Genomic DNA, 23,957 nt, shown 5'->3' on the forward strand with positions numbered 1-23,957 from the left:
AAGGTCACGAATCAATGCTGTTGTTCCGAGCCCTCTTGCATCTCTTCGGGATACTTGGGTCGAGTGGACTCGATATCGTCTAGAAGGGTTAGCGGCGTCTTCTTCCAAGTCTGACTCACCTAGGAAGGACATGTATGCCCATTCTACAGCCTCGGCTGCCCAGTAAAAGTCGCAATGCTAAGATGATAAGCATAGCCCCCGGATCTTCCTCACCTCTGATTCGTCCAATTTGGTCACCTTGATCACCTTGACGTCCTTCTCCTTGTGCTTCAGCCTCTCCAAAAGAGGCTCAGCGAGCACAAGATAGTCTTTGCCGCCGTGGTAGATCGACAGAGATGGAAATCGATCGTCAAACCACCTCTCCAACGTATCGTCAAGGGTACATTTCCGATCTGCGAACCCGCCCTTGCCGCACCACCAAAAGATGCTGGCAGAGCTGACGGGAGTAGGTGTGAAACGGAACATTTTGGTCTTGCGGCGATGCAGCCTGGAGTTACGAGTCAGCAAGAAGTAGACCTCGGGAGAACATACCAGTTCGTATCGGTCCAAGAGAAGAGGAAAGCAAACATGGTACTGTCGTTAGCTTAGTGTCCTTTCAATGCCCCGACCCACTATCCTAGCGCAGCAAACAGCGATGGTGGTGCGTAGTCATATGCCCACCGCATCAGAGGGATAAAGTCAAGGACGCCGAAGAAACGCTTCCAGGTGCTCCATTCGAGTTGGTTCAATGTGGTGAATGGAAATCCGGTCGTCAGAGGTCCAGCATACACAGCCGGAGCCAAAGCGATGAAGACTGACATCTTGGTGCCGAGTGATGGGCACATGCCGAGGGATAGAGAGATGAACGTGAGACCATTGCCTTGGGAGTGGCCGATAAAGGCGATCTGCAAGTCAGTAACCATTGAATTCGAACATTTCACCTTTTCGTAGCCGGTTTCTTTGCAAACGTGATCGACCAACGCTGGGAGATCGTACATGGCCAATTCGCGAATCGTCCAGTCTGGATCGTCAGCTGCAAGCTAGGAGAACCCGGCCTCACCCCAGAATCTCGGGTCATTCCGCGAAAAGCTCTTGTGACCCATGTCGAAGATCCCCCGTGTGTTGCCTAGATAAACCTGATACCCTCCTTGTTTGGCCAGCCAGAACGCCAGGGATCTCTCCTCAGAGGTGACAAATGACCCAGAGCACTGGAAGAGGCCGTGAAGGATGAGTACAGGGAATCCGCCTCGTCCATCGCTCCGCGGTTGAGCTTCAGGATCAATGACCCGGTGCATCCTGCATGTCAGTGATGATCAAGGGTAACAACTCACCTCAGCAAATACCCGTCCTCCGTTTCCACCACCTGGTTCTCTATATCCATGCCGATCTGTCTCGCATAGTCTTTTGGCTCTTTAGACACTTTCCGTCCCTCCTTCTTCCAATACCTATCATCGTCCCATGGAAATCTCTTGGCTTTGACGGGTCTCAGCCATTTAGGCAGAGCCTTGACAACTTCCGCGGTCATGGCCCAAAGGACGACGAAGGCGAGGAAGAACGTCGAGAGACCGACAGAAATGGACTGATTGATGAAGAGATTGATCTTGGCCAGTATGCTCAGAGGTCGAGTGGGAAGAGGTGAATAGGTCGTCAGGGAGGGAGGTGGGAATGTTGGACGTGAGAGATGCTGCGACGGCGTATTACTGCGATCGATGAATATCCTCCTCAGAGCATTCCTGGCAGAAGATGTTGAGCCGTTTGACGAGGATCTCGACAGACCCGGTCGGACTGCCGTGGGTGCTAAGAGCAACGGCTGAGATTCTCCATCATTCCGATCCGATAGATAATCGTTGACCTCATACTCGGGCGTGACAGGTTCACCTCTCACCGCTCTGGCTTGACTCGCAGCTGTGGACGAGTTGGGCATCCCCAAGGCAGCTCGAGCAGGCGCATCCATGAGCTGACTAGGAGGTGCTCGAACGAGCAGAGCAGGTGCAGGGGGTGGTATGCTCGCACGAAGGTCGACGCCAGTCGCGTGAGCTGTGGGCGGGCAGCAGTCCTCTGCGAGGTACTTGGATGGGACGAGAGACGGATCTGAGGCTAGAGGAGCGGCTGGATATGGATCGAGTGAAGTCTTGGAGGAGGATGTTAGGGATAGAATGGAGATTGATGAGGAGGACGAGTTGGAGGAGAGCAGGACCATTGTTTACGGCAAAGTTCGGATTGTGGCGGCGAGCCGGTCTGACGGATGAGGGATGATTGAGGGAGGACTGGGCAGTGCGCTGATAACCAGGCAGCAATGATTCAAGCGTCCTCGTCTATGAGGATATCCTCTTTGGTCAGTGCTCGATGCAGTGCCCTCCTCTCATCTATCGGAATGTTTTTGACGCGGTGATGAAAGGACTCGACACCAAATAGGAGTCAGACGAGGGGCTATGTCAAGTGACATGAGGAGTGTGGGAAGGATTTGAGTGGAGGTTGGGACATGGGATCAACCAGACGAAGTAGACGATGATCATGAACCCACTCCTTCTCGTCTGATTTGATGGTCACTAAGGGGTCATCCCGTACCTCGTGTGAAAGGGGCCGGAGAGGACACTATTCAATTGACGTCATGGATGGCGAGCACGTTGTTCAAAGTGGGCTGCACAGAGCAACGAGTGGTGATGATGAGGAGTGATACATGTAGAGACTGAACACATGCTCCAAGATCGGTTCTCTCGCTGATCCGGAATGGATAAAGTACATCGACGTGCACTCGCTTCTCATCAGACCCTCATGGGGCCGCGGTAAAATGTGACCTCTGGGAATATGTGTGAGGATGTATATACCATCCTGTGCCTTTCTCTTTGTCTCTACAACAATGATTGCACATGTCTGTGACATGTGATATCTTGAATCTGGGTATCTGAGCATGCTTGAATGTCGTTCGTCTATCCTTGTTTGTTCCAAGGCGATTCGTTGGTAAGTGTCCGGCAAACTGACTTGCTTGCTGACACCTAGACCGATTAAAGTCCCGAGCAGGTCGCAAAGTTTGGCCGACAAGGTGACCATGAGGGAAAACTGCCTGGGGATGCTTCTTTGCTTTCCGAGCTATCAGCCATGGATCCAGCCTCATCACTGTGCTTCCTATAGCGGAAAGCGCTTGCATGGTCCTCAGACTCTTTCCAATGGGTTTATCAACCTGAAGCTTGGCCAAACTTCGTGGCTACTGCCTTTGTCCTCGGATCTGATCCTCCCTCCGAGCCACTTGCACGCTTCAACGCTCTATGTCGAAGCAGATTCAATGACAGGTGGACAACAACGATTTCTCCTTGCTCGAGCTCCTCGCAGTCATCTGATTCGCACATCGATCATGTCACAAGGAAAGAAAGAGGAAATGCATCGATCTAGCTTAAGATGGACTGCCTCTATGTAGATGACGTTCGCCCTCTCATGTGAGTCTAAAGTCGGCCAAGACCATCCCGCGGACGGGATCGACATCTCATCCGTTCGTCGTAACAGATCTTATCGAGGATGGATCGGTCTGAGGGGTATCGGCGACAAGACTTTCGCCTTCGCTCACGGCGTCATGAACTTGTTCATCCGCAGCGGGACAGAGATCCTCTTTCTGAGTTTCGAGCTTTCTGTGGTCATTGACTGTGTCGTTGGGGCCCGAAGCGGTATCCGCCTCAGAGACATATCCAGAACTGGGTCCGATCTGACTGATGCCCAGCTCGCCGTATCCACCGCCAGCAAGACGAGTTTCGTTTTCCTGACTCTGGCGACCATCCTCAGGGCTCGGAATGACTTCGTCATCTTTTCCGATCGAAAGCTGAGTCGGGACGATTTTCTGGAGGGTCGGTTCGTCCAGTGTGGTGTTGAGTTCTCTCGTCTCTAAGCCTTGGTGCGACTGTTTGTCGTCTCCAGCGGTGAGATTCCCTGATTTGGTTTCAAATGAGAAGGCTACGTGTTTCCCGTCCGACAGATCCTCGGTCGTCCGTTCATGTGCGCCTTCATCTTGACCCGCAAACCAGCGATCATTCCTGGTTGTCATGAGGGCACTTCGGCGACGGCTCCCCGACCTTGGACCCGTGTCATCCTGGGCGGTCAGGGGATCCGTTGTCCCGAAATGATCCTTTCGTCGCCCATTGCGATCCCAAGAATCGGTACTGGACGCTGAATCATAATCCCTCGCATATACGCGGGATTTGTTGTGGCGCCTCAGCTCATCGGTTTGAGTATTGCCTTCGTAGCGAGTGTTCGACCAGTTGGTATAGTCATTACCGAACCTCGGCCTCATCAGAGTCTCACACCATTCACTAGCTTTGCTGAGCCCATAATACACCGCCGTAGCACCAACGGCCAAAGCCACTGGATCCCAGGATTGCCGTGCTGTGGCGGAAGGACAGCTGACATCAAGTTTGATGTCCCCGACGCTGCTGCCACCGTATTGGCTGGTAGGTGTACCGAATAATGCCATTTGTTAGTATGTATATGTATTGGAGATGAGAGAGGGAGTTGAAGAAAGAGGCAAATCAGAAAGCAATGTAGCTGTCAGTCTTTATGTGTGCGAGGGATGGACAGGGCTCAAACAAGTTCGAAGATATGTTACGAGTACAATACATCTGGACCGTATGACTTACAAAGGAGGACGGGGCATTCAATATGACAGAGCTCCAAGGAGCTTGGGGAGGCACAAGGCAGCCGGATCCACGTCATCCGTCGTGCAGGGGTCTTACAGGGATCCTCTATGAATGGTGATCTTCCTGGTGAAACGCGTAGCAGTGTAACGTCTGTCAGTCGGTATGCTAGTTGAGGCCAAAGAGATTCTCCGAGGGACACAAGACAAAAGAAAGTCCTCGTGTATGAATGATGGCAGTGTTTCGATCATGGGAGAATCGCCTCTCGCTCGTCAGGAATTCGGCGACAACAGTCTGTGGGATCCGAAAGGATTGACGGGAAGTCCTCCTTCTTTGGAATCTCACACCCTCGGGTATGCAAAGGCAGCATAATGTGCGTGTGTGCTATACGAGACTTCCCACCGAGTAGCTCCCTCCTCGTCCCAGTGTCCTATCTCAACAAATCCTCTACAAACTCTATATCACTCTCGTCTCACTCTTTGGTACGATGGCATCAATGAGGGGAGGATTAGAAGTCGACTGATCGGCCTGCAACTTTCGCGAGGTGCCTCGCTCCTCTGTGCTCAATGCTATGTCCGGCTCACTGACTCGCTCGCCGGCGTCTGACGTCTTAGCGAGAGTAGCTTTCCTTTGACCGTCGCTACCCGTGGTGTCAAACGTGCTTTCAAGCCGGCTGTGAGATCCTCCGCCGACAATGCTGGTGTTGGTATTGCCCTCGTGAGGATCATTCTGCACATAAGCTTGTCCCTTGATTTGGGGGCTAGTAAACTCCCGCCTGCTGCTCGAAGGAGCTGTTGATTCCTTGGAGGCCCTAGTCCCATGCCAGGACGGCGACCAGCTAACAATGGAATTGAACGCTCTCGCCGTCAGGGCTCCGAGGGTAGCCCCACTTGCAACCGCAAGGAGAGTATGCCAAGGTTCATCGGTATCCGCACGCGGGGTCCAGCGCCAGATGCTGCTATTGCCAAGACTACTGTTGTGAAGGAGCGAGCTCGTCATCGACTGCATAATGTATTTGATGAGGCGAAGGTGGACAGTTGATGGGCTATAGGTCGGGGGTGTGTTGGAAGATGAGGGAGTCGACGGGCCTGCCGCCAGATCGAGAGGTCTTTATATAGCTTCGAGAAGGCAGTTCGAGACCCTGCTATCCAGTAGCCCCCTTATAAGTCATCCTGTTAGCCAGGAGTAATCGAGACAGGAATGAACCAGATGGTGAGAAAGGTAAGAATGCAGCACAGGTCAATCTCCCCCGAGCGAGTGGCTGCAGCGTTGAAGAATGGTCAGTCTCCGTGTGTCATGCAGCATCGACGAACATCCTTTGACGTAATGGAACACGCCCGGCTTGATACATATACCGCGAGAAGTGGATAGGCGAAGAGGCCACAGTTCTCTCTGCCAGATGCATGCCTGTCTTCCAGAAGGCCCTAGAAGTGTCGTTTCAGCCAACCGTTGACTTCTTCGCATAGCTGCTTCTGAGGGCCTGCCTCGTTTGCTGCATGCCCCGCACCATCCACGATACGAGACTCCAGTTTGCCCTTGCCAGCGTGTTCCCATCGAGCCATCAGATCTGGGACTGATGGGACCCGACTAAATTCGTCGTTTCCGGACCAGAGTGCCAGGATTGGCACGGGCAGCTCACCGAAAGATGCGGAAAGGGGGTGCTTGTGGGGTTCTTCGTGTTCATTCGGGAGATCACTGGAGAAGTAATCGTCATCCCCACTATGTGTACGGAGGATCAGCTCTAGCGAATACTCAATGGATCCGCCTGCTCACCCTTTTGCGTAAAGGCTGATCAACCTGTACGCCGTGGCATGACCGACCTTTTGACTAAATTCCCAGTCGAGCAGATGGTCGCCTTTCCCTTCCTTGACCATCTGCTCAGCTTGGTCAAATCGGGTCCTCCAGATATGAGTGTAATCATTGTCGACCTGTTCATAGTACTCTCGATCTGAGACTGGAGCCTGGAGGATCCCTCCTTCGACTGTAGGGCGAGAGTCAGACGAAGGAGACGTAAGGTAGTGCATGACATCTTGGCAGCCGGTAGAGTGTCCCATCAGAACAACCGTCTCTAGTCCTAGAACGACTCATCAATTCCGTTTAACTGTCCCGTTGGATTCACCTTGTGAGCGGAGATGCTTAACCAAAGAAGCCATCTCTGAAACGTCGCGATCAAGGCTGCCAGTCATGTACCCGTCGTAGGCACTGCTCCAATGCATCTGAATACTGCCATCATCAATGGATAGGCCTTTGTCCTAACTCACAGTTTCCATCCAGCCGTCTCCAAGGTCGAGGACAGAGCTGACACATAGTCTACTGACATCAATCCATTGGTGAGACCGCCAATGAAGATCACAGCTTTGGTGGAATCGATAGCTCCACTCGTAAAGTAAGGATAAGACTTTGAGCTGCCTGCGATTGGATAAGTGCTGAGTATACCTGGCAAGGACATGATGAATGAGGTTCGACGAAGAAGGATCAATGTTGAATCCAGAGATGACATCAAAAGTCCGGCTTACCGGCATTCCTACGGCGATCGAAATCAAAAGCCAAGAAGACTACTATTTGCATCAGGTACTCCAGACAGGAATGTATAACAGTCAAGCCAGGAGCGTGGCATTTTAAGCTTCTAATCGCCTCGAATCGCTCTCGCTGCTGCGTTCCGCCCCACTCCCTCCACCCTTGGCTCTCCCGATAGACTGACCAAACTCGGCAACCACGTCCGCCAGGATCCTCAACTCCTCCTCGGGTCCAATACCATGTTCAGCATTGGCACCCATATGAAAGCCCATCATGCTCGCGTCAAACTGCCCAATCTGATCTCTGAAGCTCTTGATCTGAGTTCTTGATATTTCCAGATCCTGGATGATCGTCGACAGACTCTCGATTGTTTGGCGAGTGATCTTGACGTCTCGCCTTATCCGTTCCATTTTCGAAGGCTCTCCACCGACGAAAAAGTGATTGACCTTTTCCACGGCTGCTTTCCAACCCGGTTCGACCTCGTTTTGTCTGACGAGATCCGCATTGATCAGGCCGAGGTTCGTCCGCAAACGATTACCTTGATCGGATCCTCGGACAGCCGTGAGATGTGCGCGCGACGTGAGTCGGTGAAGATCAGTCAATGTGTCGGACAGTTTGTTGAGAAGGCCGTTGAGGCGTTCAGCGAGCTTCTGTGCCGAGGACAATTGACCCTGAGGTAGCGATAGAGTCCTATAAACTGAGGCAAACTAGGCATCAGCGGTGCCGACATGCCTCGCTCACCTCCCATTGGAGCCAAGTAAACGCGTTGATGGCCATGGCGTTGATCTCCACCAGCTCATCGGAGAGATCTTTGGCATTGTTGCCGAGCTACAGTCAGCTCCATCGACAGACTGGACCACGCACCTCGACCAACCCTTGACCAAGCATTTCCCTATCCTCAAGATTGGACCCGATTTGAACAGCCACGCCAAGCTCCCAAATTCTGCATCGTCAGCACGAATCCTCTCCGTCGGCTCACCTAACATGCTCTAATCTGTCCATCAATCCTCCCTCACTTAATCTCGCCACACTCTCGAATATGCTCTTGGCTCCTGATGCCTCTTTGGCCAGATTCCGAGCAACGTTACCGACGTCCACTGCATTCCTCGCTGAAGTGAGCTGCCATTCCCAAAATGGACGAGCTTTGATCATCCGCGTCTCTCCGGCCTGTGACTCCCGCTTCGATGCGAGTGACAATAGGCACGCTTGACCGGTGAACGTGCAGACGGGCGTGGCAAGCAGGCGTAGTGGGAGAAGAGCCACTCCTTGCCCCACAGCAGTGTCGGTATCTGGTGCTGTCCACCACGCAAAGGAGGGCAAGGATGGCAAGACGAGTCGCAAGAGATGGCCAGGTATTCGAAACAAGAGAGGGGGAAGGGAGTCCAAGAGAAGGTGTGTGGTCAAGCTGATGAGGAGCAGAATGGCACCGCCCGCAGCGACATACGGATAGAAAGGCGCGAGTATGACGTGAAAGAGGCGGATGGACCAGAGCAATATTTCAAAGGCAACAGACAGAGTGGTATGGAGAATCTTCCCGAATGTGTTTGATTGTTGAGCACCAGCGCGAGTCTTCACGGGAGCGGCAGCTCGAGCGACCGGCGTTGAGGACTCGGAAGGTCTATTTGATCTCCTCTGAGGTGTGGTAAGACCATGTCGTTTTGGCGTCCCTCCACTTCTGGCCACCTTGATCTGCCTCCTAGGAGTTGACGGCTGCTTCCTCGACCCTTCAGAGACCCGACTGCTGCTCTCGCTCATCGTCGTAAGATCGAGGGCTGTCTCCACGTCGGCGTCCTCCCACTCATCCGAGTCGTCAACTGGATTGGATCTTCGCTGTGGAGTCCTCTGTTGCTGCTTCAAGGCATGCTTGTTGTTCATGTCAATGGGTTGAGTATCTAAATGACAGAAAATGTAGCAAATTCGGCTCATGTGGCGGTCCATAGCGAATCTGACTTGGTTTTCGTTTCTGAAGCCTGATTTTTCCACGAATCGCCAGGAAGCGGCCCGGAGATCGGATCAAGACAGAATCAGAGATACCCAGTGTGATCAGTTAGGCTCTTACATCACGCACATTGATGTCTAGAGGTGGGGAGTCAATTAGGTAAGGTGGCGATCTCGAATTCCCGACCTCAGAGTCCACAATGCACAATATAGTTGTAAAATTTTCGGTGAGTTAGTCGTGCCCTCATCGTATAACGGTTAGTACGTGGGTCTCATATCGAGAAAAATGAGGGCTCTATGAGCTCATAACCCCCTCCATCCCGAAATCTCAGTTCGATTCTGAGTGAAGGCATTTTTTTTCCCTCATTAGAGAACCATTTTTTTGCTCATCTCCTCTTTGCCGAGTGTTCAATACGCTGCATGGCACCCCGCTTCTAGTGTTCCGGGCATAGAGGGCACGGAGAGCTTGTGGTAGGTTCCTCAGGAGCCAAATGTAGTGGCCCACGACCCCATTCTCATTTCCCATTTCTTACCGCTGAAGTGCCGATATTGTTGAACCAAGTCACCTGAGATGGTCCGAGTCCCATGATATTGAGCACGCTGGAGCCTCAAAACGGATGGGCCGGATGATTCCCATAGACCCGACAAATCGCATGCGAGTAAATCTCAGCTTACGGCTTATAGAATCAACTCCGCGGTCGACGGTAGTCGTCTCGGTACAACAAGTTAAAAAGGGAAGGGAGTATTCTGTGTTGTTGTGTGCTGTATTGGTGAGGATTTCGCTGATCTGCGGTGCTCCTAAGACCTCCCTCCTACCTCATCGTGCTCTGAAAGGCGATACAAAGATCAAATAGTGGCAGAGGGAAAGGGTTTCTGGAGTGCCACGAGTCTGGGCTCACGTGGAAAATTTCTGGAACAGCTCAGACGCGTCGAGACTTTCAACTTGCAATTGATTACATTGCGTCCTACGACCACTTCATCCACGCTTCGCCATGTTCCCCAAAACCAAGCAGCGCCGCCCCATCACTGGGTCCTCCAATCTACATCACACTCCTTCCCCATCCTCTCGTCAACCTTCCTTGACCGAAGATCAACGACAGGAGATCAAGGAGGCCTTCGAGCTGTTCGACTCGGACAAGGATGGCGCGGTGGACTATCATGAACTCAAAGTGGCCATGAGGGCACTAGGCTTCGACTTGAAAAAGGTGGAGGTGGTGGACTTGCTGAAACGGTACGGTGGAGATGATGGGTTGATGGATTTCGAAGCGTTCCAGAGGATAAGTGGGTGAACCAGTAGCCATCAGGAGAGCTGAGACTTGACAGTGACGGAGAGGATCCTCTCCCGTGATCCGATGACTGATCTCAAGCGGGCGTTCGCACTATTCGACGACGACAGGACAGGGAGGATATCGCTGAAGAATTTGAAGCGAGTTGCAAAGGAGCTCGGAGAGAGTCTAGGAGATGAGGAGCTGTGAGTGGGGCGTAAGACCGCGTGCGAGGAAGCTGACGCCGTGTCCGCTGCTCCTGTTTCTATCGACGTCTCTCCCCTTATCCAATCTACTCTCATACACAGCTCTGCCATGATCGAAGAATTCGATCTGGACGGGGATGGCGAGATCAGCGAACAAGAATTCTACGCGATCATGATGGATGGAGAGTAGCGGATATCCGACGAAAAGTTGTACTGATTCTAGCATGTATCATAAAAAGGCGTGATACATTAGAGAAGCATAGTCATCAAGATCGTGAACACTCCCACAGCATACATCGTCCAACTCATTGTCGTTCTGCCACCCCCATTGATCAACAACGAAGCGGTCGTGTCGTAAACGGTCTGGACGTCTCAGCTGCTATCCCAAAGCACTTTCTTACCGGAACAGTCTGCCCCTTGCTATCGGAATATGCCCATCCAGTGGTATTCGAAGCTTGATTTGGGTCATCCGCGCAAGTTATTGTGACGCTTTGTATGGTATTCCAAAAGTACCCATTGGCCACATAGTCTGGATCCTGCCAGTTGATCATACCTCCCGCCCAGGCAATGGTCCCCTCTGCTGAGGTGTTGATACCGGCTGGCCAGATGGAGATCTGAATTTGCGAGGGAGTCGTGGGATATTTGCTGAGAGTGTCAGCTTCAACAGCATCATGTCGACTTGCTAAGTCGTCCCATCGCTCGAAAGCGTGCTCTGCTTCTGCAATGATCGAACGACGTTGCCGTCAATCATCCAGTTGAGGTAGTCTTCCTGCCAGTCGAACTGGATGGCTCAGCTTGTACCCGTGTCGTGAACTCACCGTATATGTGTGGTAATTGGCCGACGTATCGGAGGAGACATCCACAGAGAGACCCTGCGAGTCGGAATCTGCATCGCATTAGTTTAGTCGTTTATCCGCGCTCACAGTTGGCGATCCCCATGAACCAGTAGTTTGTCTGCGCAAGCGTGGTATTGGACCCTGTGAATTCCTTGAATGGAATGAGCTCCCGCCGCCGGTCCAACAATAGACCTCACCCAATCAATCTCATCCTGTGACGCTCGTCAGCATCTGAGACATTCGCGCTTCATGGCCCTCACCTTGACATCGGACATGGTGATGGCTGCCGTCACGACACCGGGCCATTTCGACGTCTCTGAACATGTCAGGTTCCGCCTGGTCGCCTCACCCACCCAAGACAAAATCAATCTTGCCATAGTGGACATATCGCGTTGAAGAAATCTTTGTTCCACCTGGAGATCTATTTTCAGCACCGAGCTAGTGACTGTGTTCAGCCTCTCAATATACACACCATTCGTTTCGTTCAGCACGAGCTTGATGCCATCGCTACTGGGTATGATCTGTCCAGAATTGACTGTGGACCGTGCATCAGCTCCAAGTGCTAGGCAAGAGTCTTGGCGGAGGCACTCACCGTACCAATCATACGCAGATGCATTACCATTCCATTCAGAGGCAACTTGTTGTATCCTCGATACGTCGTTGGCAAAGGTCGTCGTCATAGATTGGCAGATAGGATTCGGTCTGCATGATGTTGGGCTGAATGAGTCTGCGAGGCCAGCATCAGCGGAGAAGATCACGGATCATTCCTCCGAACCCACGCATGGGCTCGCAGCCGCCCAGGCAGAACGTTCCCGAGCCACAGTAGCCATACTCTGAGCAGCATGGAGCAGATTCGGGACACAATGATGTGGCGTTGCAGTATGTCTGAGCCAGAGTGAGTGGTACGATGGCACTGAGGCCAAGCAGCACCAAGGGCAGACGGGTCCTTGGCATGGTGGAGCAGTGAGGGTGAGGTGGACCTTCCTTGGGTCGATAAAGGAGGCTGAGGTCGAACGGTGCGCTGTCTAATACTACCTGATCAGTGTCTGCGCTGGATGACCGCCCTTCTGCTATGCAACACCGAGACGTTCGATGTAGTAAAAATCGTTCAGACACTGCAAAAATGAATCAAACGAAAGAAGAAGAATAAAAAATATCAATCGCGTCCTGAAACTTTTCAGGGACAGTTGGAGCCAAAACATTATGATGGAAAACATTACATAACACGTCGGATGAGACAAAAACTTTGGTTCGTGGCGGGTGGCGTATACGCAGCAATGGCATTGGTGTATATCTATAGATAGGTAGAGTCTGGAAGGAAGCTAGCGATGAGCTTAGACCGCGCGTCATGGAGCATCGAGCCCTCCAGGTGTCTGCCATCCTGGTCATCAAGCCGTGGGCGCTACCGCAGACGGCGCAGGAGGCGCATCTGTAGTCGATCCCGGCGTCCCATGGGCTGCGATGCTCGCTTGAAACTTTTCGAGAATCTGGGCAATCTTCTTGTCCTTGAGAGGATCCTTTGCTGTCGGCTGACTGAGAGATGTGCCCGCAGTGTCCCGTGCTGCGGCCGACGTCTTTGTGGTCTCGGGAATCTACATGAGAGTCAGTGGATCCCAAGCTATGTCCTTTGTTTGCGACACTCACAGTACCTCCAGCAGATGAATGCGAGGGACTCCGCTGTGTTTCAGAATTAACCCGGGTCGCCTACCAGTGACTTGCTAAGATACTCACCTCTGATGTGGTCCCCTCCGGCTTGGTGTCTGCCACCTCCGCCGCCAATCTCTCTGCATTGCCCCGCTCGTGTCCTACCTCTGTGAGTTGACCTCCAGTAGTCTGTATATAGTGCTTGACATTGACACCACCGTTGACGTATTTTCCGTACTTGGTGTATCGTTCGGTGCCCAATATGGACTTGGTCGCGTAGGTGAGTGGCCGACTTACTACGCTCGCGAGCGTTCCGATAGGCGCCGTTGCATAGCCTATGGTGCGCCCGAGGACGCCCTGTGGGAGCGGATCCTCCCTCTCGATGTACGTCGATGTACCGCCAAGGACGCTCGGCATCCAAGCCCAAGGGTCATATAGGGCTCTCGTCTTTTCAACATATCTGATCGGCTTATCCGCTTCGCTGTCCGATACCTTGGTATCCGCTTCTGTCGCGCCTTTCGAGTCTGTGACCTCGCCAGTCGCAGTATCTTTGTCTGTCGCTGACCCGGCATCCGCCTGAGTACCGCTGTTCCACCAACCAAGCGTCAAGGCATTGGCTGTCGAATTGGCTGTCCATTTGGCTGCATTGCTAACGGCTGAAGCTGCAGTAGAGACCGCGGAAAGAGGCCCCATGATGCGTAGTGTGACGTGACAAGAGGTGTGGTGCGTATGTAGAAAATGAGTGAAGGGTGGCAACAAGACTAGCCACATATAAGCAATGGAGAAACATTCCATAGCATGAAAGGATCGGCTCGTCTGTCTGAGCTTTCAAAGGACGGCGATAGGGAAAGAAATACTTGTGGCAGGGCACTCTCCCGCCCGGCGCTGACTGCTCAATCCTAGCAGCCTATCCAATGAACATAGAGCCGAATAGTACATACATGACCCCTGATACACATGAATCACCTCCTCCCCTTCTTGCCCTTGCCCTTGACTCCCCTGTCATTCCCTGGACCATCTCGACCCAGACCTCTGACAGCTTTCCTGACATTGACTGCACCTTCCTCCCTGGCAGTTCCCTTGACTTTGCGCTTCTCTCCACTCTCCACACCTCGTAGCACATCCAAAGCCTTTGCCTTTTCGTCCTTCCAGTCATGTTCCACGACTCCGTCAAATTTGCGCTTGACTCCCCGAGCTTTGGGTTCGCCTTCAATCTTTTTGTCAAACTTGCCCAGAGAGGCCGTGGACGTCTTGGAGATGAGCATAGATCGGTTGAGCTCGGCTTTACGCGCTTCCTTGGAGGAGGAGGCACTGGCGAGATTGGCATTTTGCTGCGCCGTATTCTTGGCTATACGAGCCTTGCGTTCAGCTCGAGCGGTCGCAGCAGGATCATGATCGGCGTCTAGACATTAGAAGAGGCATTTTTTCAAATGGCTCACTGTCACCACCCTTGACTTCATGCAACCATTGATCCTCCGCTTCCTTGTTCTTTCCTCCTCGTCCCCATCGCTTGACCCAATCTTGTTTCTCTTCATCCCAGACCACCTTGTCCTTCTTGACGTGAGAAATACCCTTCTCCTTGGCGAATCGTTCCCATTTGGTAGGTGGTTTTGGCTTCGGCAGAGGCTTCTCTCGGGGCAACACGGTCGTAGGGGCAGGGGGACGGACAACGGGTCCGAGAGGGGAGGATGTCTTTGGCAGAGCGAAGAGTGAATTTAGTAGAGTCGAGACGGACGCCAAGGCGAGGTCTCTTAGATGTGAATCGCGAGATGACCTGAATGTCAGAGTGATTCCAATTCACATGTACCCACGAGTAAAGCTCCGCATCGGTCGGAGTGGTATCAAAGGCAGCAAGATATCCCAGGTCCACATCGGCAGGCTGGGGCCGTGCCAAAAGGTTGGAAGAGCTGGCAATCAGATACATTTTCGAGGAGATGCTCACTGTTTCGCTGCGTAATCCGCTAGATCCTGGGAGACGTCCATGATTGGAGATGATATGTATGAATGAATGAGCTTCAGAGAGACAAGGTCGAGTCTCAAAATTCTGGGATAAAATAAGCGGCTAAATATAACCCCAGTAAAATATTATTCCCCTCCCCAGTCGCTGTATGACCTTTCCTTCTCATCTATACCTTCTCTCATCGTCCATTTCAGCTTTGATAATAACCTACAAGATGATCAACTGGCTCGTCAACAGTGAGTGACTAGCGGCAGCAGGCCATCACTCGCAATCGTATGGCTGACTCCGAGCCAGGACCAAATAATATCCGGGCGAAGCAGATTGCCTATCAGGTTGGTTAGCGTTCCGGCTGTTCTCATGCTCGAATGCACACAACTCTCAGTCTCTTCATTTCTGCAGAGGACAAGCGCTGACTGTGTCACCAGAATGACCCTCGACCGACCTACATGAAGGGAATCAAGCGGTACACATTCCGTGAGTGAGGGCAAGAAAACCGCAGACCGCATACTGAAGTTCGGTATGATCTTCGTTCACTTCTTTCTTCTTACCCTCTAATCTCCCCTCACTCCACCTGCTTTCCCGACACAGCTTTCAGTGTTATCGTTGTTGTCGGTTCCTTCTCTTACACCTCTTTCCTGGTCATACAATACATCCGCGTGAGTCTGCCAGCCGCCGTCCCGTCTTGCACTGTCCTAACGCTACCTCACAGGGAAAGGCCACCTTCTACAAGCCAGGGGAGAGAAAGTAAAACCGTGGTATGCATCGGCTGGAGTGATCTCGGCGTATGGTCATACACTCTGTCCTGAGTGACCTCGTCCCATGACTCGACGAGTTGGTCTGGACCGGGCTGGTCTCAGACACATCCTTCAAAGCTCGATAATGAAACTCACCCATGCTCATCCTTTCACCCTATTCTCCATCGAGGGAAACATTGCTCTCATCAAAGAATCCCAAAGCAGCCCAAGAGCGCCCGAAGCAGCCTACCACTATCACTATTCGCTGGCTTCAAGATCAACTTCCAATATGCCCAAACGTCTTTCCGGTCGTCGGCCATCAGACATTCAACAGGAGCACCACTGATGGGGATCCCGCGGGGACGGATACAGAGCCACGCGTGGTGTTTTTGGGGGACGGTCAGCGCAGAGCCGCCAGGCCTCGAAGCATTACCTCCGGTGTTGCAAGCTCGGCTCCAAACAAGGCAAAGCAAACCCGTATGGCGGAAGACGATGAGGGGGGAGCTGCGGAAGAGATCCGAAGCAGTCTGCTGCGCTGTCAATTCATCTGCGGGAGTCTTATTAAGCGTCATCAAACCACTGAGTCGGGCGTCACAAGAGGAGATCTTGCTCAATATGTGCAGACTGACCTAGCTGAGCCCTTCCAGGACCTAGGCAAGTTGAGAAGATTGACGAAAGAGCTGCCTCAACTCAGAACGGACTTCGGAGGCGTCAGATCCACAAGCGATCTGCTTTCTAGAACGGGAGACGAGGACATTCGAAGGCTGTCCTTGAGACTGCTCCGGACTATCAAGGCGACTATCAAGGCGTAGAATGCTGCAAACAAGTCAGCGATGAGCAAAGTCGATGTCTCCACACGATCCGCTACAATGATGGACAGTCTATGGGATCTCATCGACGCCGGTACTATTTATGCGTCAAAGCTTACTCAAATGGTTTGAAGTACCGTCCTCGATGCCGACTGGGCAGCGGTCATCTCAAGCTGTGTGCGACTTCCAGCAGAGCTTGGCAACCAGCAGAAGTTGGGGAAGCGGAGGAGGAGGAATGGCTGCTGTTGAAAGCGCAAAGGTTGTGTGTCAAAGGTTCTACTGACCCCGCTCAACTTTTTTCTAGCGTCGATGAGGAAGCGCTGCGAAGCTAGAGGCTCCGGATGGCTCTGTGTGGAAGGATTATGGCCAAAAGTGTATGTCGCAGCGGCGAAGCGACCGGTGCCGAGACTGCGTCCTCGGTAGCCGGTGGGTTTGCTGACAAAACATGACGCGTTCCGTCCTTTCACGTACATCACACTTGTCATGCACAGCCCGAGCTTGGAGACAAATCGACATTTCTCGCAAACTCCAGCGGTCGTCTCTCCCATGAAAGGTGGAGCATAATACGTGGGGACGGCCAGAGTATTACTTGCTTTGTCGAGCCTTGTCGCTGATGTGGAAACTTGACAGCGTCGTGTGAAATCCTTTGAATGTAGGATGCGGTCACTCCATTCTGATTGGCTTATGGGTGAGTATGGCGTGCGATGTCTTATCAAACAGGAAGCTATCGTGGACACTTACTCTGTGTCTTCCACTTCTTCCTGGCAGCTTTCGAAATCATAGTCTGACCCTACTATAAAGCATGAGCGAAGGTGGAACAGGGTGGACGTTGGCCACTGGGTCGGATAGTCTCAAGGTGTCTTCCGCTAGTGATAACAACGACAACGGTCAAGGCTCTGAAGATCCATCAAAGACCTCACTGAGCAAACGGGAAGGCAAGAAACCAAAGCGTGACGATGAGACGCCGACATTTCGGGCCCTGAAACACTTCAAGGAACTATGCGCTGGGATTGAAAGCGAGTACAATGCAAGCTTGGCTAATGCAGAGGGGCCCATAGATCTCTCTCATTTGAATATCTTGACGACGGAGGCTTTCAGATTCGCAGAGACGAAACTCAGCGAATTTGACCTCACAACGATGACCATGCTCAAAACGTTTCCCCACATCGCAGACAGTGTCTTGGAAAGAGCATTGGATATTCAAGGCATCACGTCCCAGATGGACATGGAAACCCGCAAGCTCTTGCTATACAATGCCCTCCGCGAAGTTGCATACGCTGCAGATCAACAGGGATCCCAGCGTGAAGCGCAATGGCACCGACTGTCAGAGTTGGGCATGGACGACTTTACCTTGGAGGGGCTGATGATGGACTACGATCAGACTCAAGGCATAGAAGCTTCCGAGGCTGTCGAAGAGATCGTCAACGAGGCGGAATCTTACAGGTCCCTCATCCCCGATATCTTTGGAGATCATGAGATGACCCGGGAGCTGTGTGTAGAGATCTTTTCGATCACCGAGACTCCGGATGACCTGGGTCCATGGCTCACCAAAAGCCTCGACGATGAAGAACAGAAAACATTGCTGGAGCTGGGACGGATGTCAAATGTAGTTGCGAAACTGCCCGAAGAGCTCCAGCGATCCCAGACGTACTTTTCTGAGGGCAGACAGCAGGAGTACAGGAGACTCAGCCTGCGGGCGCGACTTTCAGGCCAAGGTAGCTAGAAGCACGTCGGTGCTAGAGTGCACTGGTCGGACCCTGTCGCATGCATGCCTTTGACGGTAGTTTGGGCCTCAGTACTGGAGAGCGTTCAAGATCTCATCTGCTGAGAGAATGTCCTGCCCCTGACACCTTTGTGGACGAAGGCGCTATGTCCTGGACTGCAGCCGATATTCATTAGGTCCCTTGACATCCGACAAGAGCTGGAGAAAGCAAGTGAAACGTTCACCGTGTTCCTCCGTCCCTGATGAGATAGCCGGGGCATGGCCATAGACAACGAACATGGGACATTTGAATGACATATGCCGCTTCAGATTTAGCCAGTATCCCTCTCACACAGAGTCCCTGATCGAAGGTTCCCCAGAAAACGTGATGGATGAGTGTCCCTGTGACCGCAATGATGCTGTCCGAGTCACACCTTGTGAATCATTCCACGTGTTGGTTCTCGCAAAGGAATGGAGCAAGGCATGAACAGTTGACAGAGAAAGAGGACCGTTGCAAGTTGTGGATGGGAGTTCCTTCAGGCAAGGAAGTTTTTGGTCTCGGCGACCGCACAGAAGGGGGCAAGGCGAGTTTGAGCTCACGACCCGCGGTGAATACCTCCATGCTGGGTCCAGTTCTCTCTTCTTATGCCTGTCGCAAGAAGCATGAAGCTCTCCGTTACAGACCCCACTCAAAGTCTGGGGGTTAACACAGTTTGCGCGGTGTAACAGGGCAAGATGGGGTTAGACTGGTCCCCCTGGCCGTCGAGGCGATCCTCTGCCAGGTAGACTTGTCATAGAAGGCGAAACTCGGCCCATCCAGAGACTCTTCGACACATCCAGACCCTTTGACGCCTAGAGAACCTCTGCTGGACCGCACTTTCCCAAGGTCTCCTTTCAACCGTGGGAGAACACTACTAGCCGTGTATACCCGTGAGGTCCCGGAATGTCTCCCTTCAAGAAGAGCTGCAGGATACCCGAGACATCTGGTATATAACAGGTATGAGAGACTGGCTTCTCGTTTCCCATACACATTTCCAGAGTACAATACACCACTTGACAGTATATAACGTATTTTCGGCACTTCAGCACACACACGGAATGAGTGACAACAGTTGCGAAACGCATGCAAGTGATGGCGCTGTCAACACGCAAACGGTGACAGAAGGAGTAAGAACGATGCGGGTCTCCCCCACTTCCCAGGAACACCGATCCCTCAACGCCGCGGGTGATGAGAAGACAGAGGTGGAAGATGACACGGGAGGTGACAAGATGGAAATAGACACGGAAGATGCAGAAATTTTCGAAGCGCTCAAACGTTACCGGGACGCAATTATACGAGGGGAAAGTCAAGACACGATCGAGACCTTGGCCGAGACTGAGTTGCCTGACTTTCCCGAGCTCAGCTCTCACAAGTATATTAAGAAACTTGTCCTCACTCTGGATCCAGAGGATCTTTCAAGCGTCAAATGCACTGCGGACCTGTTAAAACGGGTCGACAAGGCCCAGCTCAAAGACACATTCTACAAATCCTTGCAAGCTGTTCAAGGCAAGGCTAAAGAAATGAAAGCCAGCTACCGAAGTCTTCTCGAAGCTCAATTGAAAGATGGCAGCTCCTCCAGAGACCAATCCGTGACAACGCACATGGATCATTACGAAGATGAACTTGATCAAACATCCGACATGCAAAGACTCATCAAAGAAGCAGAAACGTACAAGAAGCACCTCCCGGATATTCTGCATGAATTCCCCATCGGTCACGTCCTTGCCGAGGAGATTTGCTCAGTAGCTAGCAGTGCTTCAGAGCTCTGGGATAGACTTGAGCTCAGTAAAGGTGAACAAAGCGAGCTGATCGCCCATGAAAAAAAGCGCGAGTTCCTCAACAGCATACCCGTGGGACTAGCTCGACCCTCAGCGCATATCACGACGGAGGAAGAGCATTCGTACGCGCTTCTGCAAAAACGAAGACTCTTGCTGAAGATCTTGAAAGATCCTGATTCAGAGTAGGATGGTTCGCGAACCCGATCAGCGTCCGATAGATCGTGTCCTTCACAGCCTCGACATCGTACTGTACATACCCTATATGCAAGACGTGATGCATCTCAATTTCCCCAAACCAGGTTGCCACGAAGGCGCTATGTCCTGAACTGCAGCCGATTCCCCATCGGTAACGTCCTTGCCGAGGAGAGTTGCTCAGTAGCTAGCACTGCTTCAAAGCTCTGGGATAGACTTGATCCGATCCAAGAGTGTGAGGTCTGGCACCGGTATCTCGTCCTCAAGCATTGGCGCAACCGAAAAGACAAGCGATGACGCGTATCGTCCTTCGAATAAAGAAGGCTAAGGATCGGCTACGTTTTGAAGACCTCGCAGGGACGTGAGAAGCCGGGTCGTGCTTCTCGTGCATTGTTAGTCCCAGTCATACCGACTGTAAAGACGCTTCGATTTGGGTGAGATAGACTGCTTCCTCTTACTCTGCGTAGCGCAAAGATTCTGTGTTTCTATCCCACGCGACATCGGCTTCAAGGGAGGTCCGCGCGGTCTGGCGATCCAAGAACGCGGAGATCCCACCCTGTCACGCTTGCTGAGTAACCAGAAGGTCTCTGCAGAAAATCTGTGTGAAAGGACAGTCGATGTCAACTTCGCGGCTCTCACGCTCTCTTACGCCTTCTCGACCCTGCTCGTCGCATTTCCCACAACATCCTTTCTGGAGGATGCACGATCATGGCCGTGGATAGCCGTAGGAGTAAGGAGGCGACCCGCCTCTGAGGCTAGACTTCATGGAAGGCATACCCAGAGTGTATACAAGATAAGGGGAGAGTCTTGCGTTGGCATACGTTCTCTCCATACAACATACAACATACAACACACAACACACGCCCTTGTTGCATTTCAATAATCCGCAGCAATGAGTGTCATGATACTGCACAATCCATGGTCGAGCGGAGATGGCGGGCATGACCGAGGGTCAATGACCGAGGGTGGCTGGACAGGAATGCTCCGGTTACTTGACAGGATTTAATATATATATGGTACAAGTTACAACGGTGCTCGACATGGATTGATAGTTCCTCTGTCTTCCCTCTGCCTATTGCGTGACTTGTCGAGAACATACAAGCATCTGGCTATAACCATCCCTTTCCCTGACAATGAGTGACCGAACGGATATCTCGTCTGGCAGTGATGTTACGGTCAAAATGTCGGCCAAAGCTAGGGGCAAATTGCCTGAGAGCGAAGAGAATATCCAAGAGGAGCAAGATAGATATAGAAACCTCAAGATGTATCAGGACGGATGCACGGATATCGTAGCAAGAGGCACGAAGGACACCGACTCGATGAAAAGTATTGCAGACTTTGTTGACGATGAGCTTCCCGGTTTCGAAGAACTGAACTCCCTCCCACCCACAGATGATGAAGATCTTCCCCGACTTCTCAGAGGGAGTCTTGGAGGCTTCCACTTCCTTCCGGAACCTTCTCAGTGGTGTGGAAACGGCTCAATTCAAGGTCCTGCTCTTCGGCTCTTTGAAAGCAATTGACGACGAGGCATCAAAGCTGACAACTGAGTATGAAGAAGGATTGAAGGCAAATGGTTATGACCAAGGGAATTTGGATGCTCTTTCAAGTGCATTTCTATATAGCTTGAATCAACAAGACAGTGTGAAGGGGCTCATCCAAGAAGCGAACACCTACCAGGAATACGTTCCAAATATTTTGGGCCCACTCGCCATTGATACCAGGCTGGCGGAGTCTGCGGTTTTCGCCTGTGATGACGCTACCGAGCTCTGGGATGGATATGATGATCTGAAGCTCAACGAAGAGGAGGAATCGGAGCTGCTCAGGCTGCAAGATCAGCGGGTTCTATGGGAGAAACTCCCCGACGACGCTACAAAAGCGAGTCAACTCTCAGCCTTCTTGTCCGAGACGGAGGTGACACGTTTCGGCAAGCTTCAAGCCCGGAAGAATTTGGCAACCAGGTGGAAGGAGGCAGAAGGGCTGGATACTGGAACTGCATGAAGCTGAGGTTTCTGCTGCACCCTCAAGGCTCCTTTTCGAGCCCCATATAGAGATCGAATGCCCAATGCATGTGATGAATGAGGTGCCACATGGACTCGCCACAATTGATAAAAGCACCTCCACTCTGGACCTCCACCTCAGAGAGTCCCTTCGTGATGACACACCGATGACCCCTCGACCTCTCTTGAACCTCACATCTCATTGAGCCAATCATAAGAAGAACGCAGAGGAAAGCCTCACACTACCACCATTTCTTCGTCTATTCTGAACAAACTCGGCAAGATGTCTCGTGCTGCCGTACACAGTTGCACCCTCAACACGGGGGCAAAGATGCCAGCTGTCGGTGTCGGGTGAGTGGTGGTGGAGCGTAGAGGTTCCATACTAAAGTACGATGTCAGCTGCTGGTTCCAACGACCTGTCGAAGCTGAGAATCAGGAAACCTATGATATGGTGGCCAACGCCCTCAAATACGGGTACAGGCATATCGATACTGCCTTTGGATATGGGAATGAACAGGCCGTCGGCAAGGCGGTCAGGGACAGTGGAATCCCTCGCCAGGAGATCTTTGTCACTACAAAGCTGACGTGAGGAGTCTTTTGGTATTGAGTTTTGCCTAACGCCGCAGCAACTCTTATCATGGGAAAGTCCAGCAAGGGTTCGAGGAGTCGTTCAAGGCATTGAACATTGACTACATTGATCTCTTCGTGAGACTCCTCGTAGACATGACATGACACAACAGGCTGAATTTTTGCCCTTAATAGCTTGTTCACTGGCCTCAGGGTGAAGATCCCGAAACGGGCAAGACGATCCCCAAGGGACAATCACCTACATTTGTTGATACCTGGAAGAACATGGAGAAGCTCGTTGGACCACGATGTAAGGCCATCGGGTAGGTTATCTGTAATAGCGCTTGACGGAGCTGACGTATCGCCAGGGTCTCAAATTTCAGCGTGAAGAACCTCGAGATCCTCCTGAAGGAGGCCAAGGTCGTTCCTGCCGCTAATCAGGTATCCCAAGACGCCATGTACTTCCAGCTGAATACTGACGCATCCCAAGGTCGAATCTCACATTTACTTGCCTCAAGCTTCGCTTGACAAGTACTGCAAGGACAAGGGGATCGTCCTGACCGCTTACTCGCCTTTGGGTCAACCGGCCTCTGGCAAGTCTTCTCCAATCCTTGATGAACCGCTTGTCAAGGAGCTCGCGAAGAAGTACGACACACAACCCGGCACGGTAAGTGAAGTGAGATTGAGCTTCTGGGACATTACAGCTGACCCTCCTACAGATTCTCATCTCTTGGGTTGCCCAGAGACCCAACTGGAACACCGTGCCCAAGTCATCCAACCCCGCTAGACTCAAGGCAAACTTCGAGGCGAGTGACAAGACGTGACTGTGATGTAGACTGACGCCTGCGATCCAGATTGTCAAGCTTGATCAGGCTGATCACGACGCCCTCTCTGCGATCCACAAGGAATCAGGCAAGACGACGTCTCTGGTCGACTACGCCGAGAAGATGAAAAAGGAGCGAGTGGTCTTTGGTTGGAGCGTCGAGGACATGGGATGGGAGAACCTCGACTAGGTCCGTCCATTGTAGCATAACACCAATTGCTGTAGATACTGTCTATATGCACACCACGCCGTCATCAGCCTCATACCATCACCCCATGTGATCCGACGCCACGTGAGATTTGCCCCGAGACAGGTCCGACAACGCGGAAACAAGTGCCAAAGTTATGTCAT

General features: G+C 52.1%; 15 protein-coding genes and 1 non-coding gene across 16 annotated transcripts; 8 read left to right on the plus strand and 8 right to left on the minus strand.

The window, feature by feature from the left end:
• Positions 1-11: 11 nt before the first annotated feature.
• BD324DRAFT_652863 (Alpha/Beta hydrolase protein) lies at positions 12-2,179 on the minus strand (the record flags this gene model as incomplete). Its single annotated transcript, XM_022018566.1, has 8 exons — positions 12-79; positions 120-177; positions 214-487; positions 532-573; positions 613-884; positions 921-1,000; positions 1,040-1,275; positions 1,311-2,179. The coding sequence occupies 8 exons, from the start codon at positions 2,177-2,179 to the stop codon at positions 12-14; spliced, it is 1,899 nt and encodes a 632-aa protein (XP_021869366.1).
• Positions 2,180-2,570: 391 nt separating this feature from the next.
• Positions 2,571-3,427, plus strand: BD324DRAFT_120310 (hypothetical protein). The gene is made up of 2 exons (XM_022011955.1): positions 2,571-2,936; positions 2,980-3,427. Exons 1-2 carry the CDS (start codon positions 2,899-2,901, stop codon positions 3,392-3,394), a joined length of 453 nt encoding a protein of 150 aa, XP_021869367.1. The 5' UTR covers positions 2,571-2,898; the 3' UTR covers positions 3,395-3,427.
• BD324DRAFT_662555 (hypothetical protein) lies at positions 3,246-5,606 on the minus strand (the record flags this gene model as incomplete). The annotated part of the gene is made up of 4 exons (XM_022018902.1): positions 3,246-3,502; positions 3,542-4,350; positions 4,602-4,724; positions 5,075-5,606. 4 exons carry the CDS (start codon positions 5,604-5,606, stop codon positions 3,461-3,463), a joined length of 1,506 nt encoding a protein of 501 aa, XP_021869368.1. The 3' UTR covers positions 3,246-3,460.
• A 416-nt stretch (positions 5,607-6,022) lies between these two features.
• Positions 6,023-7,047, minus strand: BD324DRAFT_582746 (hypothetical protein; the record flags this gene model as incomplete). The annotated part of the gene is made up of 4 exons (XM_022013579.1): positions 6,023-6,317; positions 6,372-6,681; positions 6,718-6,821; positions 6,860-7,047. 4 exons carry the CDS (start codon positions 7,045-7,047, stop codon positions 6,023-6,025), a joined length of 897 nt encoding a protein of 298 aa, XP_021869369.1.
• A 169-nt stretch (positions 7,048-7,216) lies between these two features.
• Positions 7,217-8,990, minus strand: BD324DRAFT_652866 (hypothetical protein; the record flags this gene model as incomplete). The annotated part of the gene is made up of 4 exons (XM_022018567.1): positions 7,217-7,822; positions 7,857-7,943; positions 7,980-8,058; positions 8,095-8,990. The coding sequence occupies 4 exons, from the start codon at positions 8,988-8,990 to the stop codon at positions 7,217-7,219; spliced, it is 1,668 nt and encodes a 555-aa protein (XP_021869370.1).
• A 303-nt stretch (positions 8,991-9,293) lies between these two features.
• BD324DRAFT_t27 lies at positions 9,294-9,405 on the plus strand. The gene has a single exon. It is a non-coding gene; the product is annotated as a tRNA-Met (tRNA).
• A 537-nt stretch (positions 9,406-9,942) lies between these two features.
• BD324DRAFT_634066 (EF-hand calcium-binding protein, Caltractin-cdc31 subfamily) lies at positions 9,943-10,762 on the plus strand. Its single transcript, XM_022016699.1, has 3 exons — positions 9,943-10,334; positions 10,377-10,524; positions 10,627-10,762. The coding sequence occupies exons 1-3, from the start codon at positions 10,046-10,048 to the stop codon at positions 10,712-10,714; spliced, it is 525 nt and encodes a 174-aa protein (XP_021869371.1). The 5' UTR covers positions 9,943-10,045; the 3' UTR covers positions 10,715-10,762.
• Positions 10,763-12,507, minus strand: BD324DRAFT_634072 (putative cell wall organization and biogenesis-related protein). Its single transcript, XM_022016700.1, has 11 exons — positions 12,140-12,507; positions 11,953-12,087; positions 11,833-11,895; positions 11,714-11,773; positions 11,621-11,676; positions 11,558-11,572; positions 11,448-11,511; positions 11,343-11,410; positions 11,208-11,305; positions 10,926-11,169; positions 10,763-10,887 (listed from the first exon to the last, which is right to left on the minus strand). Exons 1-11 carry the CDS (start codon positions 12,312-12,314, stop codon positions 10,774-10,776), a joined length of 1,092 nt encoding a protein of 363 aa, XP_021869372.1. The 5' UTR covers positions 12,315-12,507; the 3' UTR covers positions 10,763-10,773.
• A 241-nt stretch (positions 12,508-12,748) lies between these two features.
• On the minus strand, positions 12,749-13,697 carry BD324DRAFT_652869 (hypothetical protein; the record flags this gene model as incomplete). Its single annotated transcript, XM_022018568.1, has 3 exons — positions 12,749-12,952; positions 13,005-13,037; positions 13,092-13,697. The coding sequence occupies 3 exons, from the start codon at positions 13,695-13,697 to the stop codon at positions 12,749-12,751; spliced, it is 843 nt and encodes a 280-aa protein (XP_021869373.1).
• A 269-nt stretch (positions 13,698-13,966) lies between these two features.
• BD324DRAFT_652870 (ribosome biogenesis regulatory protein-domain-containing protein) lies at positions 13,967-14,987 on the minus strand (the record flags this gene model as incomplete). The annotated part of the gene is made up of 4 exons (XM_022018569.1): positions 13,967-14,406; positions 14,444-14,778; positions 14,816-14,911; positions 14,947-14,987. 4 exons carry the CDS (start codon positions 14,985-14,987, stop codon positions 13,967-13,969), a joined length of 912 nt encoding a protein of 303 aa, XP_021869374.1.
• Positions 14,988-15,094: 107 nt separating this feature from the next.
• Positions 15,095-15,748, minus strand: BD324DRAFT_634081 (hypothetical protein). The gene is made up of 4 exons (XM_022016701.1): positions 15,674-15,748; positions 15,553-15,620; positions 15,259-15,438; positions 15,095-15,200 (listed from the first exon to the last, which is right to left on the minus strand). The coding sequence occupies exons 1-4, from the start codon at positions 15,725-15,727 to the stop codon at positions 15,155-15,157; spliced, it is 348 nt and encodes a 115-aa protein (XP_021869375.1). The 5' UTR covers positions 15,728-15,748; the 3' UTR covers positions 15,095-15,154.
• On the plus strand, positions 15,749-16,985 carry BD324DRAFT_634084 (hypothetical protein). The gene has a single exon (XM_022016702.1). The coding sequence runs from the start codon at positions 15,857-15,859 to the stop codon at positions 16,508-16,510; it is 654 nt and encodes a 217-aa protein (XP_021869376.1). The 5' UTR covers positions 15,749-15,856; the 3' UTR covers positions 16,511-16,985.
• Positions 16,854-18,416, plus strand: BD324DRAFT_121060 (hypothetical protein). Its single transcript, XM_022011957.1, has 2 exons — positions 16,854-17,195; positions 17,309-18,416. The coding sequence occupies exon 2, from the start codon at positions 17,310-17,312 to the stop codon at positions 18,228-18,230; it is 921 nt and encodes a 306-aa protein (XP_021869377.1). The 5' UTR covers positions 16,854-17,195; position 17,309; the 3' UTR covers positions 18,231-18,416.
• Positions 18,417-19,385: 969 nt separating this feature from the next.
• On the plus strand, positions 19,386-20,213 carry BD324DRAFT_652874 (hypothetical protein; the record flags this gene model as incomplete). Its single annotated transcript, XM_022018570.1, has 1 exon — positions 19,386-20,213. The coding sequence occupies one exon, from the start codon at positions 19,386-19,388 to the stop codon at positions 20,211-20,213; it is 828 nt and encodes a 275-aa protein (XP_021869378.1).
• Positions 20,214-21,128: 915 nt separating this feature from the next.
• Positions 21,129-22,299, plus strand: BD324DRAFT_634091 (hypothetical protein). The gene has a single exon (XM_022016703.1). It carries the CDS (start codon positions 21,612-21,614, stop codon positions 22,215-22,217), a length of 606 nt encoding a protein of 201 aa, XP_021869379.1. The 5' UTR covers positions 21,129-21,611; the 3' UTR covers positions 22,218-22,299.
• On the plus strand, positions 22,288-23,866 carry BD324DRAFT_634094 (Aldo/keto reductase). The gene is made up of 8 exons (XM_022016704.1): positions 22,288-22,567; positions 22,616-22,801; positions 22,843-22,921; positions 22,979-23,106; positions 23,152-23,224; positions 23,274-23,450; positions 23,503-23,589; positions 23,638-23,866. The coding sequence occupies exons 1-8, from the start codon at positions 22,500-22,502 to the stop codon at positions 23,794-23,796; spliced, it is 957 nt and encodes a 318-aa protein (XP_021869380.1). The 5' UTR covers positions 22,288-22,499; the 3' UTR covers positions 23,797-23,866.
• The last annotated feature ends 91 nt before the right edge of the window (positions 23,867-23,957 follow it).

The sequence above is a fragment of the Kockovaella imperatae genome (assembly GCF_002102565.1).
Source record: "Kockovaella imperatae strain NRRL Y-17943 chromosome Unknown BD324scaffold_12, whole genome shotgun sequence".
NCBI lineage: Eukaryota > Fungi > Basidiomycota > Tremellomycetes > Tremellales > Cuniculitremaceae > Kockovaella > Kockovaella imperatae.

Coding starts and splice junctions, on each gene's coding strand:
- BD324DRAFT_634094 (XM_022016704.1), top strand. CDS start 22,500: ATGTCTCGTGCTGCCGTACACAGTTGCACCCTCAACACGGGGGCAAAG. Junction 22,922..22,978: donor TTGACTACATTGATCTCTTC/GTGAGACTCCTC, acceptor TGCCCTTAATAG/CTTGTTCACTGGCCTCAGGG. Junction 23,107..23,151: donor CCACGATGTAAGGCCATCGG/GTAGGTTATCTG, acceptor ACGTATCGCCAG/GGTCTCAAATTTCAGCGTGA.
- BD324DRAFT_634091 (XM_022016703.1), top strand. CDS start 21,612: ATGATGAAGATCTTCCCCGACTTCTCAGAGGGAGTCTTGGAGGCTTCC.
- BD324DRAFT_121060 (XM_022011957.1), top strand. CDS start 17,310: ATGAGCGAAGGTGGAACAGGGTGGACGTTGGCCACTGGGTCGGATAGT.
- BD324DRAFT_634081 (XM_022016701.1), bottom strand. CDS start 15,727: ATGCATACCACGGTTTTACTTTCTCTCCCCTGGCTTGTAGAAGGTGGC. Junction 15,621..15,673: donor TTGTAGAAGGTGGCCTTTCC/CTGTGAGGTAGC, acceptor TGGCAGACTCAC/GCGGATGTATTGTATGACCA. Junction 15,201..15,258: donor CGCCCGGATATTATTTGGTC/CTGGCTCGGAGT, acceptor CTAGTCACTCAC/TGTTGACGAGCCAGTTGATC.
- BD324DRAFT_634084 (XM_022016702.1), top strand. CDS start 15,857: ATGCTCATCCTTTCACCCTATTCTCCATCGAGGGAAACATTGCTCTCA.
- BD324DRAFT_120310 (XM_022011955.1), top strand. CDS start 2,899: ATGTCGTTCGTCTATCCTTGTTTGTTCCAAGGCGATTC. Junction 2,937..2,979: donor TGTTTGTTCCAAGGCGATTC/GTTGGTAAGTGT, acceptor GCTGACACCTAG/ACCGATTAAAGTCCCGAGCA.
- BD324DRAFT_634066 (XM_022016699.1), top strand. CDS start 10,046: ATGTTCCCCAAAACCAAGCAGCGCCGCCCCATCACTGGGTCCTCCAAT. Junction 10,335..10,376: donor CGAAGCGTTCCAGAGGATAA/GTGGGTGAACCA, acceptor GAGACTTGACAG/TGACGGAGAGGATCCTCTCC. Junction 10,525..10,626: donor AGTCTAGGAGATGAGGAGCT/GTGAGTGGGGCG, acceptor TCTCATACACAG/CTCTGCCATGATCGAAGAAT.
- BD324DRAFT_634072 (XM_022016700.1), bottom strand. CDS start 12,314: ATGCCAAGGACCCGTCTGCCCTTGGTGCTGCTTGGCCTCAGTGCCATC. Junction 12,088..12,139: donor GGGCGGCTGCGAGCCCATGC/GTGGGTTCGGAG, acceptor CTGGCCTCGCAG/ACTCATTCAGCCCAACATCA. Junction 11,170..11,207: donor TCGAGCGATGGGACGACTTA/GCAAGTCGACAT, acceptor TGACACTCTCAG/CAAATATCCCACGACTCCCT.